Raw genomic sequence first — 17,498 nt, forward strand, 5'->3', positions numbered from 1 at the left:
TAGAAAGGGGTACACTTTTATCTGGACAAGAATAAACATAAAAAATTGTTACGATTTCAGTAGTGATATGGTGTTGGGGCCGTAAGTTAAACAATGTGCTGCTTAGCAGGCTGGGAACTGGAGAGGCTGCTGGAATCCCCTCTGTGGTGCCTCTGTTGTAGTGATCAGGCAACCGTCATTGAACGGATCTAATTTCCCAGCAGTGGCTTATGTGGCGTTTTATTGCTCAGGCAATAACTGGTTTAATGCTAGTAGTATCACATTTGGAAGAGTTAATTTTGTCTTAAACCCTTCCAGTAAATGAAATGCAACTTAGTTTTATCAGCATATCCACCAGCAGGCATGAGTAATTATTTTTAACAATGCTGATATTTGCATTTTTCAGTGTTATATAGAGGATAGTCCAGTTAAATCTTTGGTTTCAATATGTCTAAATACAGTGAGAAGTTAATTTCTGTTCAAGTGAAACCACTTAAAGGCATGTATTCTTTTAAAATATAAAAAGAGATAGTACCATGAGTTTAAATAGAACGCATTCAGGCATTATAGAGACCTGAAATAGTTTCTTCCACTGCATTATTGAAATCAATGGAACAACTAGTTTCTCATTCAGAAATGTGCACACTAATACTTGGTTTACTTTCTTGTGGACACTATCAAGCACTTACTCTGCAGTTTCCTGAAAGTTGTGTCAACTGCAGTGACACTGTTCAGGATGCTGGGCTTGCATAGTCGTTAAACTTCTGTCTTTGCAGTGCTCATGATGTGTGAGATGCACGGAAGCATTGCTGTAGTCAGTATTTTGGTTTTCTTCTGTAGCCATCTTATTATTTTAGAATATTGGTTATGAAGATTACTATTATCTATTTGTAAATTGCTACTTTGTATTTTATGCATGCTCTGTAACTTGATTTTTTTTTTTAGTTGCTGATTTGGAATATATTCTCATTCTAATAAACAGTTATAGGGGGACTATTCCTTACGTTGTCAGATTATATTTTTCCTTTGAATGCTTTTGATGCATCTGTGGAATACTTGATTCTGATGAATAGGAGCATAGGTCTTTGCATCACTGAGTAAATACTGAATTGAAGGCATTGGTGTATGAATTTAACTTTGATTTCAGGCCTGCAGTTCAATTGTGCTTTTCTTGGAAAGAGTATTAGCTAAAGCATTAGAGAAATAGCATCTATACTTTCATACAAAGCAGTGTCACCAGACACAGGAAAAGGCGGCATCTCTGTTTTATTTAAAGTTTTTAGAGTAAAAGTTTTTGGAAAATTATATTAGAAAAAGAGAAAGTGGATAGTGAACTGAAAATAAGGTAACTTTGAGAGATTTTCCCAAGGAGAGACTTAAATGTTGCCTTGGTCATGGTTGGATCTTGGGAGAATTCCAGGAAACATTATGTACTAGAAAATGACCTTGATTGCATTTGAACAAGTGTTTTCATTCTGAGTAGTATCTCAGTAGAAAAATTGTCTCAAGTAAGAAACATTAAGTTTTTAAATATTATCACAATTCAGGGCTGTAGACAGTTTAGAAGTACTTGACTCTTTGACCCTGCTTTTTCTGTTATTTTAATTTTGAAAGTTTTTTTTTTTTTTTTTTTTTTTTTTGTAAGACTTATTTATTTATTTGAAAGGCAGAGTTAGAAAGGGAGAGCTTCCATCTGCTGGTTCACTCCCCAGATGGCTACAATGGCCAGGACTGGGCCAGGCTGAAGCCAGGAGTTTCATGTGAGTTTCCCACATGGGTGGCAACAGCCCAAACACTTAAGCCATCTTTCGCTGCCTTTCACAAGCCATTAGGGAGCTGAATTGGAAGTGGAGCAATCAGGACATGAACCAGCGCCAGTATGGGATGCCGTTGTCACAGGTAGAGGCTTTACCTGCTATACTACAACACCAGCCCCTGAATTTTTTTTTTTCTAACTTTTGCATTCTGCTAAAAAGTCATTGAGCCATTGTGCCTTGATTTAAACTTGTATGTGATTATTCTCAAGTGCTATCTATGATTTCTTTTTATTAGTAATTGTCTTTATATGAAGGTAATTTATCATTAACTATTGTATTGAGTCTTCTAAATTGTAATTCTAAGAAGGGGTACGAGCCAGTGACTTATGCCAGAGAACTTTGAAGTTGATGTAGACTTAAGAAGTTAGATTTATTAAGATTTTGAATTGTTCATCAAAGCTAGTCACATATATTTTGCCATTGAGAAAATAAGGTTTTTTTTTGTTTTTTGTTTTTTGTCTTCACTGACTTGTATTTACAGAACACAGATGCTTTCAATGGTCTGTGCATCTACCTTAAAGAGAAAAAGCTGTACTATTTGTACAGTTTTGGTCACTGCCAGAAGCAGAAAAATTCCAACTGGTGGCTAACTGAGAATTTATTCCAGCCTCTGTTAGGTTTTGATTTGTGGAGATTTTTTAAAAATTATTTTTATTTATTTGAAAGATAAAAACAGAGACAGAGATCTGATTCACTCCCCGAATGCCTGCAATAGCTAGCACTGGAATAGGTCAATGCCAGGAGCCTGGAACTCAGTCCAGGTGTGGTGGCAGGGACCCAGCTACTGGAGCCAGCATATGCTGTCTCCAGGGGTGCACATTGGCAGAGCTGGGATTGGGAACCAGGACCTGAACCCAGGCACTCTAATGTGGGATGCAGGCGTCCCAAATGGTATCTGAACTGCTATGCCAAATGTTTGCCCCAATGTATTTTAATGGAGGATAAACATGGAAATTGATTATCTGATGTATCATAAATACCATAAACTCGCAAAAGTAAAAATGTGAGTTTTGTAGAGTTTTATGGATGGCTTCCATTCACTTTGTAAAAAAGAAAATGAACAAAGACTGTGAAAGGACCCCTTCCACCATCATGTAATGGGTCAGCAAGACAGTGAGAGAACTATGATGCTGAAGAGGAGGGAGCTGATTTTTCTTCTGGTTAGGGCAGTGGCCATGTTAACATTCTTCCTGGGATTGGACAGGTCATCTTTCCCAACCATTTGTATAGGCCAATATACTGTAATTGTCATTCTGATGTTTTAAAGAATGGTTATGTTCTCCCAAACTGTAGGAGGCTAATGATAACAATACACTGTGGTACAACATGGTGAAGTCATTGGTATTTACAAAAGGAGACCATTAGGCCGAGAGACAGTTTCAGTTTAGAGTATCCATTTTCCTGAAAATCAGTTTGGAGGATAGAGAAAGAATATTTGCAAGAACGTTGTATACTAAGCATGTATTAGGAAATGTGCTACCCCATATGAGTTAAAAGACTTTTAAAAGGCAGGTGTAATGGGCACTGGCCTGGGTGACAGACGGAGTTGAGGCCCAGCTCCTGTGATCATTTCATCTGTGAGCCTTGCACACATTCATCCAGTTAGTGAGGGGATGGGTTACATTTCAGGGGTTCATCCCAACTCTAACTTTACAGTTTTCTGAATCAATTCTCTTTTCAGGTACTACAGCCAAATTATTATTTGTTTTAACTGAGATTTAAATTCAATAGATAAAATCAAGTATATACTTTGTAAAACGTTTTTGGTCTCATCACAGTAACTTGTTTAAAATGTTAATTTTATTTCCATGTTAACTTCGTAAAGTAGGATGAACGCTCTCAGAACATTTGCAAAATGACTGTCCGTTTTAACAATGTGCATCACAGTACCGTATGTGCTACGGGGGAGGAGCACTTGGTGGGGCTGCTATGTCAACTGTAAATTGAGAACTGCTTGTGTTATGGCTTTGGCTGTTAAAATCCTGCTGGCTTTAATGTGTACTTTAAAATACATTCATGTCTGGGAGAGAACTTTTAAAAACATCTTGTGTTTAATTTTTAAGAAATGTTTGTTTAAAAGGAATCTACAAGAAGGTAGAAATCAATAATTAATTCCAAGTGTATAGGTTTATGCACACAAGATATAAAGGGTATTGTTGATGTAATCTAATTAATAGTCTAAACATTATTTGAATTCAGTTCTTTAACATCTGCTACGCACAGGTAGACAAGTCTAGACATAGATGTGAGTGTAAGACATCACATATGTTGTCTGATAGCTAGTTAAGAGTACCAGTGATGGTAGTGAGCAGTGTGGCCGACAGGATTCCCTTCTTAGCTATGAGTCAGAGAGCTTGCCCTTGCCCCACACCACAGAACTGCAGATCCTATGCCCCCATCCCTGTGGGTACATGTACTGTTTCCCCTACTGACCACCTTTAGTCTCTCAACGTACCATTTTCTCAGTTACCCCTAGGGAAACGCACATGACATGTCTTTAAGAAGTTGCTGACCATTGTACTGGCCTCCATGCCATCATCATGTGGGCACAAGAATATTATAGAAGAAGGGTATATGCAGGAAACGGAACAGTCTGGAAAGCCCTGGGAAGCAACACTGTTTCTGTAAGATGTCTTTGATGCGAAAGCAAGGGGAGGGAGGCGGTTAGGGCCCTCAGTTCCTAGTTTTGGTTTACATTAAAGTTAACATGACAGTAAAGCTAAATGACAGCACTATGTAAGATCTCAGGTCCCTGTGCTTTTTTTACCCAAGGATCTGCAGGGCCATCTGCTGAGCTAGACTGGCTTAGGAGGCAGAAGCTAGAATGAGTAGGGAATCTGTCAGCACAGCTAGGCAGCACAGCGTCCGCTTTCTGCGGGTTTGGGCTGGACTGACTACTCAGTCTTTCTGGCTCTGCACATCAGGGAAGAAGCACATGATCACCCCCTCCCTGATCACCAGGGCCCTCCACGTATTCTTGCCCTTCTAGAACTCACTGTCCCACAAGGTCGGGAACATGCTTTGGTCATATTTCCATTCCTGTACCCACCCCCCTTACAACTTCATGTCAGAACAAATGAGCAAGGCTTTCTAAAGGAGTGAGGGGGCTATGGTAGGGTTCATTTTGTAAGGAAATACAGGCATTTATTGTTTGGGTGTTTTTTAAAAAGCTTTATTTGAAAGACATCTTCTATCTGCTGGGTTACTCTCCAAATGCTGCTAACAGCCCAGATACTTCGGCCATCACCTGCTGCCTTCTAGGGTGTGCATTAGTACAGGAGGCCGGATCAGAGGTAGAGGAGCCAGGAGAGGAACCACGCACTCAGACAGGGGATGCAGGCATGCCAGAGGGCGACATAACTACTGTGCCAAATACCTATCCCTAGAGTTCATTTGGGTTCATTTGGGAAGATGTAATTTGAGAATTATAATTATATAACAACCATACATAGCAAAGTATAAATAATAGTGTAATGAAGCTCCATGGATGCATCTGGTCGTCACCTCCCTCCTTAAAAAAAAAAGGTAGGTTGGTTGGTTTGTTTATTTGAAAGAGATGAGGAGACAGGTCTTCCATCCATTGGTTCACTCCCCAGATGGCGACAACGGCCAGGGCTGGGCCAAGCCGAAACCAGGAGTTTCTTCCAGGTCTCCCACATGGGTAACAGGGACCCAAGCAGTTAGACCATCTTTGGCTGCTTTTCCCAGGCCACTATCAGGGACCTGGATCAGAAGTGGAGCAGCCAGGACATGAACTAATGCTGAGACGGGATGCTGGCGTTGCAGGTGGTGGCTTTTCCCACTATGCCACAATACCAGCCCCGTCCATCCCTTCTTAGAAAGATCTTCTATCTCCTGTTGCTACATACTGATTCAATGGGCCCTTTTGGGGGCTGGCGTTATACAGTGGGTTAAGCTGCTGCTTGGGATACCAGCATCCTTCTATGGGAGTGCCAGTTGGAGTCCCTGCTGCTCTGTTTCAGATCCAGCTCCCTGTTAATACAGCTGCTGCCTAGCAGATGATGGCCTAATTGGACATCTGCTGCCCACTGTGGGAGACCTGGAAGAAACTCCTGGTTTCGGCTCTTGGCTTTGACCTGGCCCAACTCTGGCTGTTGTGGCCATCTGGGGAGTAAACCAGTGAATGGAAGATCTTCCTCCCTCCCTCCCTGTCGAGCTTGGTGCCTTTCCAATAAGTAAATCTTAAAAAAAAAAAATCCCTTTTGTTCTCCTAGTCAGATGAATGGCTAATAAAACGAATCTTGGATCTTGTATTGAATGCACACCAGTAGCGATTGGCCTTTGGTTATCATTTAGGGTATATATATGGTATTATAGAAAATATTCTAAATCTCATAGGGTATAATTGTATACTGTTAGCAGTAAACACCATTTTTAACCTTGTGACTCTTGGTTATGCTTCATCTTTCCCTACCCTTGGAGAATTGTCTATTTGTAATCTTTTCTGAATGGGCCTTATCTCTAACCAACAAAAATGGTGTTATTCTTGGTTAAACATTTTACTTAGTTGCGGTATCTTTGGAGTGTCACATAAGGCTTGTGAGCTGACAGGCTGGAAAGTTTTGGTTTGACTTGTATGTACAGATGATACACATGCCCTTGAAAGTATGACAGGGAAATTTAAACTTAATATATTCCATAAGCTTTTTTTTTTTTTTTTAGCATCTGTATTTTATCACGAAATTAATCCTCCTTTTTTACCACTAGACCGCAGAGTTATGTTAGTGGATGGTAGATTCTCTCTCTCTTTCTGTGACTCTCCTTTCTCTCTCTAACTCTGCCTTTCAAATAAATAAATAAATCTTTTAAAAAAAGAAAGCAGATGAACCTAGAGTAACTGTTCTGGTTATAACTTCTAGTGGAAAGCTGTTCATTGCATTTTCTTTTTAAATTTTTTTATTTTTTGACAGGCAGAGTGGACAGTGAGAGAGAGAGACAGAGAGAAAGGTCTTCCTTTTGCCATTGGTTCACCCTCCAATGGCCGCCACGGCTGGCCAGGTGCCTCTCCTGGTCTCCCATGTGGGTGCAGGGCCCAAGGACTTGGGCCATCCTCCACTGCACTCCCGGGCCATAGCAGAGAGCTGGCCTGGAAGAGGGGCAACCGGGACAGAATCCAGCCCCCCGACTGGGACTAGAACCTGGGATGCGGGCGCCGCAGGTGGAGGATTAGCCTATTGAGCCATGGCGCCGGCCTGTTCATTGCATTTGTATAAATTAGAAGAACCTTCATGTCCGCTGCAGATGAGCACAAGCCGTAGGAGTTGTCTTTGAACCCAAATATTTGCGAAAGCAGAGAAACACTCTTAATACTGATGTGTATGTGATTTGAAAATGGCTTTTGGACGTAAGAATATGTTGTTCCCATTCATTAACTTAAAAGAAGACACTCTCTTAAAATTTGATGGTTTTTCGTTTTATGTTCAAACATCTATTGGAATAATTTTCAGTCTTCTAACTGCTTAAAGCAAACATGCAAAAATGCAGGATGTTTTTTCTCTTAAGCACAGGGTGTAGAGTATAGACATGTTTCAGTTCACAACACAACAGTAGGCATTCTTGTTAAATTAGCTTGAGAAATTTGTTTTATTTGTACAAGGTACAATCCCTCTGCACAGTGAACAAATATATTACAAATCTGTGGTTTAAAAAAGTATTGCCATTTCATAGTCTCATTTATGCTACTGTACAATAATTGTGTTTTCTTTTTTGAATTGTATGCACATGAGTTTTTTTGAACATTTAGTGTCTGAAAAATAACAGATCTTTCTAAGTCGCCAATAAAATGCACAGTGCACATATTTAGGCTGACCATGAACCTATTTGTCACAGTGCTAGACAGAAATTTCTAACACTCTGTAAGATTGAAATGTCTCTTACTGGTAACTCCTAGATATGTGAAGGCAGCTGTTGTCACCATGGATTAATCACATCCTGTGCCTGTCCCTTCTCCTCTGTGTAGCCTGATTGGAGTTGTGTTACCTTTGTTTAAAAAGTCTCAGAAGGCTAGAGCTGAAGGGTTGTCGGAGCTCCCTGTCTCCTCAGTGGTTCTCCCTTGTTTATGCTTGGGGACAGAAGGTGCCCAGCGAGGGCAAGTCATTGACTGTGGTAACACTGAAATCTCTTGATTCGGTGCCTTGGCTGCTCCACTTCTTGCTCAATACCTTGCCCAGAAGATAGTTGGCAAAAAAGAGGTAAACTGGAAACTTAAATAATGCTGCTTGTTCACAGTTTGCTAGCTAGCAGTTATTGTACATGCAGAGTAAGAGAAGAAGATAAAACCTGCAGTTGAGATGCAGCTGCTCCTTGCTCATCTGACTTCGCCATGCTTCTTCATCCATGTTTCATAAACACGGTTCAGTAATCGCTACCCTGAACTACTGAGGTAAGTCTCTCATCTATATTTTGTTCTATGTTTGAGAATTATTTACTTGGGTCTATGAAGTAACTTTCTAATATATTTTAATGAGGCATTTTTGGAAAGTAAATTTCCCGTTGCTGAGCACTTGCTTCCATGCACACATGCAGCATTCATGTAGGATCGTATGTTCTCCTCTAACAGTAAACTCGGCTGGAGTCGGGCGGGGAGGGGCTCACTCATTTATTTTCTTGCTTTTGCTGATAATTGCACACACTAATGGGTTCCATGGCAGACTTCCAGTTTGCATCCAGGATTTCAGAACTCCTACACTTCCTGTAGCGGTAGTGGAGCATTGCATACATTTTTTGGGGAAGTGTTATTTCTAACTTGACTGTTACCAGAGAATGGAGTAGTACAGGCATAGCCGTTAACTTCCTTGGCTTGCCCTTTTTGGTTATAATTCTTATGAAGAGGTCCTCTTCAGGAGTTGGGAGTTGGCTCCATTTTGACTTGTCCAAGTCTCAGTTTGCTTATATTCATGAATAATGGAAGGTATAGACATCTGAATACCAGGATCTGGAGCATAAACTCATTGTAATACATACTTAGCTGTCTCAGTAGGTGTTGGTTTTAAGTAGAAGCACATCGTGTCCCCATATGCTGTTTATAAGTTTTTACAGCATGTGACAGCAACTGGTTATAGTCCATTCTTTGATCATTTATTTCATTTAGTTCCGTCAAAAAGCATATAAAGTAACTTCAGCAATATAAACTTCCTGTATCTATATTTGTCTAATTCCCTCTGCACTTCTAGGATCCACACTACATCAAACTTAAGATTTATGAAAAACCACTTGGCAGCAAGCACTCTTGTGAACGAAGGAATTTCAACCAAATAAGTTGAGGAGACCAAATAGCCATTTCTAGGGATACTTAATTCTTGTCAGTATATGGCTCCTCCTTAAAGCAGCGTCTCAGCTGTGTGTCACATGGAATGACATGGGCGTCGGATCTGGTGAGGCTGGCCCAGAAATCACAGTGTAGACTGAAAGCTGCTGCTTCTGCTGCTTGTTTTGTACTATCAGTGGGGCAGAAGGGAGAAAGTTCATGTGAATTTATTAAAGCTGCCTTTTTAAAAACACTGAGCTGTGTTGTCTCAGCCACTGTAATTTGATGGACCAGGCATATATGGCCAAGTACTTCAGGATATTATAACAGGTCATTTCTGTGTTTCTGTGAACTTGCGTAATAAAACAGATGTTGATGGTAACAACAACCAGAAGTGCATACACATTTCCAGTTCCTTAAAGTAATTCTCTCCCATTCCCATTCCCTTTTCCTCCTAGTAAGGTTTGCAAAACCTACTCTCTATGCTCTATAAGCATCATGTCTCAGATAACTATATAAATGTTTTTAGCTATATTGAGCTGATGTTGATGAGAAGCTGTATCTTAAAATGCTTTAAAAATCGTATAATCCAGGGCATTTGGGGCTGGGGCAGGGTGTGTGGGTGATAGGGTTTGCCTGTAGCAACAGAACTTCTCGCACATTTACCCCAGACCCACTTGGAAGCTCTTCTTTAGTTCCAGGTGAACGTAGTGACTGACAGGCAGCTGGAGTCAGTGTGTACCATAATTCAAATCAAGGGGTTGTCTTCTTCCAGAGAGTCAGAATTTTCAACAGAGCACACTACAGGAGAGAAGCTTATCCCTTCTAAGACCGCTTGTCCTGGGAGGGCCCATTGGCAGGGCTGTGTCTTACAGGGAGGAGGTCGGAATTACCAGGAATCTGGCTGTTCCTAGGTAGGTCGTATGGATTCTGGATATAGCTGGAGTTAGGACCACGGCCTTCTTGGACCACACTGACTGTGGGCTCTAAGGAATATAGTGAAAAAAATTGAGTTCAGAGAACAGATTAACTTTGGTTGCCTTGTTGGGGGTGGTGTTCCATTTAACTTGGTGGGGAGAGGAACTAGGAATTGACAAGTTTATGAGATTTACGACTGAGGCTTGCTTAAGAGTTGGAAAGAAAACCTGAGTGAATGTGCTGTCAAAACCCCAACCTCAGTTCATCTCCAAGAGATGTAGAATATCCTGGGGTCGGGGTCTTTCAGTGAGCCAGGGACAGAGGTGAAGCTGAGCAAGTAGAAGGTGATTTTAAAACTTGCATATGCTAGTTCTTACTGTTTTGTTTTTTAAACTGGGATCTGTGTCAACAATCAGTGTGTGTGTACCAATTCTCCACCCCCAGTATTTCTGCTTCCTATCAGTCCTGGTGTTTTGTAAAGTGGATTTGGCCCAAGAATTTGATTTCCTGCAGCAGAGAGGGGAGTCCTGGGAGACAGTTCACATTGGATTTCTTAAAAAAAAAACAAAACCAAAACCAAAAAACAACAGCAAATCAAGGGTGTGTTGTCAAGACAGGGTGAATGGAGAGAACTTGGTTTTGCTTCAGGTACTGCTCTACTGGCCTGATTTCACTAAGGTACTTATTTGAGACACCTACCAACATCATATATATTTTTATTAGATGACGACAAGGATGGCACATCTGTGTACGGAGACCCCCTGTGCATAGGCGACTTCATTTCTACATAGCTGCCTTCTGGAAGCTTGCAGGTGAGGATGGGCGGGTCCTTAATTGTAGCATAAGGGTTTTCACTGCTATTCAAGGAACAAGTACTAGAACTGCACACGGATTCTTTCATGTAATCTGCAAGGCAAGAGAGATCTCTTAGAACAAGCAGACAAAAAGTCTTCATTTAAGTATTTGAAGCAGATTACGGTCCATCGAATATGCTTCAGGATTCTGGGCTGGAAGCTGTGATAACTGAAGATTTATTTACTTATTAGATGTCTTCAGGTGTGCTTTCCCAGAAAGGCAGAGCCCTTTCTCTAAAGGGATTTGCATTTCTGGAGGATAGGGACATCTTTGCTTTTAGTAGGCAGGTGTTAATTTGAGATATTCATATATGCTTTCATATCTGTAAGTTTTACAAAATCCTCTAAAGGATAGTTCATAGTTTTCATTTTATGGGATGAGGGCCCAGAGAGATGAAGTGACTTGGCTAAGGTCACAGGGAGTAAATGGCAGTGCCAAGACTAGAATCCATGTCTTGGAAGTCCTTGGCCTGTGCATTTTCTCTGATACCGTTCTTCTGAATCCTTTTTGATGTCTAAGAAGCTTAGGTTTGGATGAAGTAGGCCTGTGTGTTTCAGCGTGGATGTCAGCAGTTTGATAACATTTGTGTGGCAAAGCACCGGCATCCCTGTCCTCCATGGGCTCACGATCAGAGTGGGGCTGACCGAAGTGTAAGAGGTGTCAGGAGCACCTCGGCCAGGCCGCCTCTGGAAAGTTCCTGCTCTCTGAAGCCTGCAGTGTGTCCTGCAGGGTCAGTGCCCGGTCACTGTGTGTCCCAGCTGAAGCCCTCTCAGCTGTGTCTTCCTCTGAGGCTGGAACTCAGCCCTCTCCTGCCACCTCGCAGGTGCATCCCCGAGACTTCAGGGAACAAGAGGATGCCAGCTGGTTTCCAAAAAGTGAATCGAGGCAACTGTAGCTCCAGCAGAGGAAGGAGGGCCTGTTAGTGGCAAAGAGAGCAGGAATGGGGACCCCTTCCTTCAGCCTCTGCCCTGTCCCCCCTTTGGGGAGATCACTGCCCCCTGCAGGCTGTCCCAAGTGAAGCAGGACTCGCTTCAAAAGCAGCAGGTTCTAGTCTGACACCCTGGCCCTCCTCTGTGAGGCTGTGCTGGGAAGAGATCTAGAACAAGCACCGAATGGCAGGGGCTTGGGAGCCCAGCATGTTTGAGGACACCTCTCAGCTCTAAATTTCTACGACAGAAGCTGAGATTCTTGGGTGATCGTTTACTAGAACCACCACGATTTACATTTTGGGCTTCCTTCTGTCTGCTTTGTACCCCCAGCCTGAGAGGTGGGTGAAAATGTTGAGTGGGAATGTTGGTGTAACTCAGGAGGGCTCCTGGATGCACGGTGGGCCAGCGAGAGCAGAATGCTCCATGGGGCTGATACAGTCTCCTCCCATGACAGGTAGCTGGTGGGAGGGGATTTACTTTTCTGTTCAAGCGGATGTCTGTTCTGTTGGTGCTTGTTCGGCAGGTGGCATTCCCTCAGCCTGTGTACAAGTACACCCCTTCAGGTGTTGACAGTTCCCTGTGACAGAGGTAAAGCAGTGATTGCTCTCTGCCCTCAACACCACCCCTGGCCCCTGTGGCTTAGGAGGGCTTAGGATCTGCTTGCTGCAGATCACCTCAAGCGAGGCAAGACTTGAAGTTGGGGATTGGCTTCTCAGGGTCACACAGCTTATCAGTAACAGAGCAAGTTCCGTAACACACATTCTTCCCAGACAGTTGGAGGCTGGGGTGTGGCTGCTGTCTGGGTTTGAGTCCTGGATCTGTTTCTGATTGGTGCTAAGGTGCACCCTGGGAGGCACCATGTGATAGCTCACAGCTGCAGGTTGAGACTCACGTGGAGAAATGTGGCTGTGGTTCTGGGCCACGCCCTGTCCCGGCTCACCGAAGTCTCTCGCTCATTGGGCACTTTGGTTTCCTAGCACAAAAGGCCATGGGCAGTCCTGAAACCCCAGCGTGGCCCTCTGACTTCACTTGCGGTTCCCTGAACTCCCATGTAAGGAGTAAGGTGTCATGGCTCAGAGCTTCTCATTTAGTATTCCTTAAAGAAACCCTGCCACAGCTGCCTCCGGTGGATATTAACGTTGGGGAGTAGTGGCTGGCGCTGCAGCTCACTAGGCTAATCCTCTGCCTGCGGCGCCGGCACCCCGGGTTCTAGTCCCGGTTGGGGCGCCAGATTCTGTCCCAGTTGCCCCCTTCCAGTCCAGCTCTCTGCTGTGGCCCTGGAGGGCAATGGAAGATGGCCCAAGTGCTTGGGCCCCGTATCTGCATGGGAGACCAGGAGGGAGCACCTGGCTCCTGGCTTCAGACTGGCACGCGCCAGCCGTAGCGCCCATTTGGGGGGGGTGTGTGAACCAGCGGAAGGAAGACCTTTCTCTCTGTCTCTGTCTCTCTCTCACTGTCAACTCTGCCTGTCCAAAAAAAAAAAAAAAAAAAAAAAGTTGAGGAGTAGTGATCGCTCACTTTGTGTCTCCCCTACAGTTAGCAGTCATTTCAGTTAGGTGGCTTGAAACTTGTTCTGTCTGTGAGGGGGGTGGACAGGAAGTAGTGCTATTATAAGCTACTTTAGAAATGAGGAAACTGGAGTTCAGAAAAACAGGTTTTTCAAAAAGTTCATGGAAAATGGAGTAGAAAGGTGAGTTTATTTTGGTGTAAATAGTTTGAAACTCATGTGTAGTATTTTTTAATTCACATTTCCCCAAAACTGTAAAGACCTCTCATATTCATGGATTTCAGAAAATTTTTTGTACCAATTCCAGTTTTCCTTGAACTTTTTGGAGTACCCTCAGATAATGCCTCACGTTAGCAGGTAGTTAAATTGGGACTCAACCCCTGTCTTCTTGATCCCCAGTCAAGATGTTTTTCCCTCCCCACCTCTTGTTGGCCAGTGCTCCTTTGCATATCTCTAAATGTAAGCTGTATCTGCAGTGACCTTACTAAACAGGAATGGCTTTTGTCGGGGGGGGGGGGGGGGGGGGCGGGGAGCGCACAGGCAGACACACAGAAGGTAGGCTCTCCAGGACTAAGTTACAGCAGTGGGAGAGTCTTGAAGCTCTGGCTTGGTGCCTAAAAGAGACTCAGTCAGCCACTGGTTCCCCTCTCATTTTCAGTAGAAAAGTTGGGGCTGCTTTCAAGTTTGGGGGGATAGATTGTTTTGGAGCAGGGCATGCAACCTAAATGGATGTAGAAAGAGTTGGGGCTGGGGGAGATTAGGGTCATAGAAGTCCCTTCCATACAGGGGCTAGAGGTAAAGATGGAGGTTGGAGACATGTATGAGTGTAGATGTATGTGATGTGTGTGTGTGGGGGGGCTGTTGACTTATGGAGAAAAATCTAGATTGCATCTCCAGGGAACTGGAGAGTGGGGAAGGGCAAGGCCAGCTGGCAGACTCCACATCAGGAAGCCACTGCCTTCAGCTGAGTCACCCACCTGTGCGGAGGGGAGGGGGAAGAGTGGCCAGCTGCTCTTAGACACTTCCTCATCCTTTTACAGCCCCACCCAGTCCTTGCCCTGAAGCGCATTTTGTGAAGAAAGGGGAAGCGTCAACTAAGGCTGCCCAAGCCTTGGGGAGTCGCTCTTCCCAGGCCTGTCATTAGTGCCAGGGCCAAGGGCTTATTCCTAGAAATGGCCATGGCATTTGCCCTCCCCTCCCCCCGCCCCGAGCCTCACCTAGTTCTCCGTCAGACAGAAGGGGCTTCTGAAGTAAACCAAACCTCTTCATCTTAGAAAGAAAGGAGATCCAGGAAGGAAGTAACTGTCAAGGCCACCTTGTGAGTAGGACCTGAAATTATCCAGGCCTCTTAGGTTCATGTTAACATCCATGTAAGGCCCAGCTTCCTTAACTGTTGGGGAAAACCCAGCACCAGACATGCACCTCACAGCACTACTGTTAATAAAGGGCCTTTTTGCTCTTCCCTGCTGGCGGGGATGGCATGGTCTCAGGGTCAGAAGGAGAGCACTGGCTGCAAAGGGGGTTTTCAGGATGTCATCCAGCTCCCTGAGAACCCGAGGTTCCTGCCAGGAGAGCCGTGGAGGCTGACGGAGAGGAGCTTATAGTTGGGGAAGTGGCAGCAGTAGTGGGCTCAAGTATTCCAGGATTGTGAAGGGGAGGAAGAACAATGGGGAAAGAAGCCCTCTGTAGCACTCTGGATGCCTGACAGACAGGAGGAACAGGAAGCAGTTTGTTGCAGCGGGGAGAAAGAAAGGCACTGCACAGTGGAAGTGGCCTCAGCTTCCAGGATGACAGTGCAGCGGTGCAGCTCCGCAGTAGCAGCCAAGAGCTGCTGTGGCTGAATTAGATGGAGGCTTTCAGAATGTCAGAGCCGGACGGCCTTAGAGATGGTGCTAATACAACCTTGACCTTTTAAAGAGAAAGACACCACAACCCAGGAAATGGCACTGTGACCTATTCAGGACCACACAACAAGAACCAGGACCAAAACCCAAGTCTCTTAACTCCCAGGCCAGGACTTTCCCCCACTGAGTTCACAGAATCCTTTAGACTCCTGTCTTAGGGGTTCTGATTTGTTTGGTCGCTAATAATTTAAGGCAGTAATTTCATGTATGGTGCAAATTAGTTTGTTCAGTGTTTATTTGGAGGTTTAGTGAATTAGTGGGATTTATTCTATGTGGTTTTTCTGTTGAGTTCTGAACTGTGACACATCATTTTCTTCTTTTTGAATTTTCTTGTTCTGTGTTGGTCCCCAGCACTTGGTACACTTGCCTTCTTCACAGCTCTCTTTCCTAATAATTTAAAGGACACTCGTAGCCAGAGTGGCAAAACAAGATTTTGCTGCCTGGCTGCTAAGGCCCTCTGCATCGAGAGGCTCAGACATAAGCTCCCATAAAACAGCGCTGAAATGCCGCTGAGGCCGAGGCACTGCTCTCCTGAGCTTTGTTCCACATTTATGGTTCTGAGTCTGAAAGTAGCTGCCTTACTCACAGTGCACAGGATGGCAGAGTTCATAGGAAAGTTGTTTGCTCATCTGTTGAGGCGTCTGGGCCTGCCCAAGCTTATTTATGCTTGAGTCATACAGAATCTCAGAGCTGCAAAGGCCCTGGAGATCTTTCTGCCCAGTTTCCAGTGCCTGATGAGAAAGAAACTAGGTCACGGCGATGAAATGGTGGCACTGTCCTGGCTGTTTTCAGTCTCACTCACTGAAATTGTGCTTGCCTTCCATTTGGATGTTCAAGGCAAAACTCATGGACAGTTGCCAGAAGACTTCTCCAGGGGAAGTGGTGTCCACGGGCTGGCGAGAGCCCGAGGATGACCTCCTAGCCCGGGTCCCTTATGATTTGCATACCCTAACACAGGCTGATGGCGAGTCACCCTGCTCTTGCTCAGAACACAGTACCTCCACCACCCTCCTCCCATTGCTTACCCCACTTCTAATAGGTATCCAGGAAATGGTTGTGTCTCGGTTAGGTGTATCTAAGGTTAGGTCTGAGCAGGCGTTGCAGCAGCTTGCAATGCCAGCCTCCCTATCAGACAGCTGTTTCCAGTCCTGCCTGTTCTGCTTTCCAGTCCAGCTTGCTGTTAATGTGCCTGGGAAGACAGCAGATGATGGCCCAAGTGCTTGGGCCCCTGCCACTCACATGGTAGACCTGATGGAATTCCTGGCTCCTGGTTGCATCCCAGCCCAGCCAGTTGTAACCATTTGGATTGTGTCTCTGACACTCCACCTTTCAGATAAATAAATGCATAAACCTTTAAAAAAAAAAAAAAAGTCTGGCAGACCAGAACAGTCATCAGGGAAATCCAGGTCAGTCTAGACCAGTGTTTTCTAAATGATAGTTTGTAGTTGGTAATGACCGCATGAGGATCCCCTGAGGTATTCCTCACAGATGCCGATTCCAGGGCCTTGTTCGGGATCTACTGTATCAGAATCCTGAGGAAACTGGATATGGGCACCTGCAGGTTCACTGAGCTTTCCAGGTGATACTGATGCACTAGATTAAGGATAGCCGCTTGGACCTCTGGTGTCGTCTCTTTCAGAGTTTAGCCAAGCCTCGTAAATAGACCTCAGACAAAAGGACAGCCCCATTACATTAGTACAACCTCTACAATATGCAGAAACTGATTCCCATCTCTGATTTTATTGGATTCTCGTGATAACCTTGTTAGACAACAGGACAGGCATTAGACAGTAGGACAGGCATAATTATCCCAACCGTGAGGAAACAGCCCTGGAGAGCTCATAGTCTAGGGTCACATTAATAAGTGACAGAATTCCAGAGTTCCATATTTTATAAGTTCTGACAGTTAAACCTGGGGCCTAAGCCAGGGGCAGGACCTGCCCTTTCATTGTTGGTGTCACCTGTAGACTTCCTACAGGGGTGATCCGACTTGCAGCTCCCATAGGGGAGGGATTTGTCCTGGCTCCTCTGCTCTCAGGACAGAGCTCTCTTGAGGGTGGATGCCATACAGTGTTAACACTGGGTAGCATTCTCCTTCCTCGTGCCCCAGAAAAGCAGCAGGTGCAGGGTGGTGTTCCTCGCCAGTGCAACAACAGGAGGCCTCTGGGGCAGGTAGATTGACTTTATTTCAGATTTTATAATCAATTTAACTCCTACTAATTGGTTGGATAATGATGTTCTACATTTCCGAAGGCATTTAGTTGGCATCTATAAAAAACCCACAAGCATTTGCTAAGCAGGTGCAACTGAAGTTGAAAGATA

The 17,498-nt window shown here is 44.3% G+C and overlaps 1 protein-coding gene across 15 annotated transcripts in view; it reads right to left on the reverse strand.

Moving 5' to 3' along the window:
• MEGF11 (multiple EGF like domains 11) overlaps positions 1 to 17,498 on the reverse strand; it is a 320,058-nt gene that overhangs the window by 12,371 nt on the left and 290,189 nt on the right. For 3 of the 15 annotated variants that reach the window (XM_002717776.5, XM_008268864.4, XM_051821842.2), the window contains 2 exons: positions 10,681 to 10,887; positions 717 to 10,049 (listed from right to left, as the gene is read on the reverse strand). The exons of 3 other annotated variants lie outside the window; for them this stretch is intronic. In XM_002717776.5, the coding sequence (XP_002717822.2) occupies positions 9,889 to 10,049; positions 10,681 to 10,887 (368 nt within the window). In that variant the 3' untranslated portion in view covers positions 717 to 9,888. Of the gene's footprint in view, positions 1 to 716; positions 10,050 to 10,680; positions 17,445 to 17,498 lie in introns of those variants that run through there. 9 more of the 15 variants (XM_051821839.2, XM_051821834.2, XM_051821841.2 and 6 more) reach the window with 7 other exon arrangements.

The sequence above is a fragment of the Oryctolagus cuniculus genome, chromosome 12 (genome assembly GCF_964237555.1).
Source record: "Oryctolagus cuniculus chromosome 12, mOryCun1.1, whole genome shotgun sequence".
In the NCBI taxonomy this organism is placed as follows: domain Eukaryota; kingdom Metazoa; phylum Chordata; class Mammalia; order Lagomorpha; family Leporidae; genus Oryctolagus; species Oryctolagus cuniculus.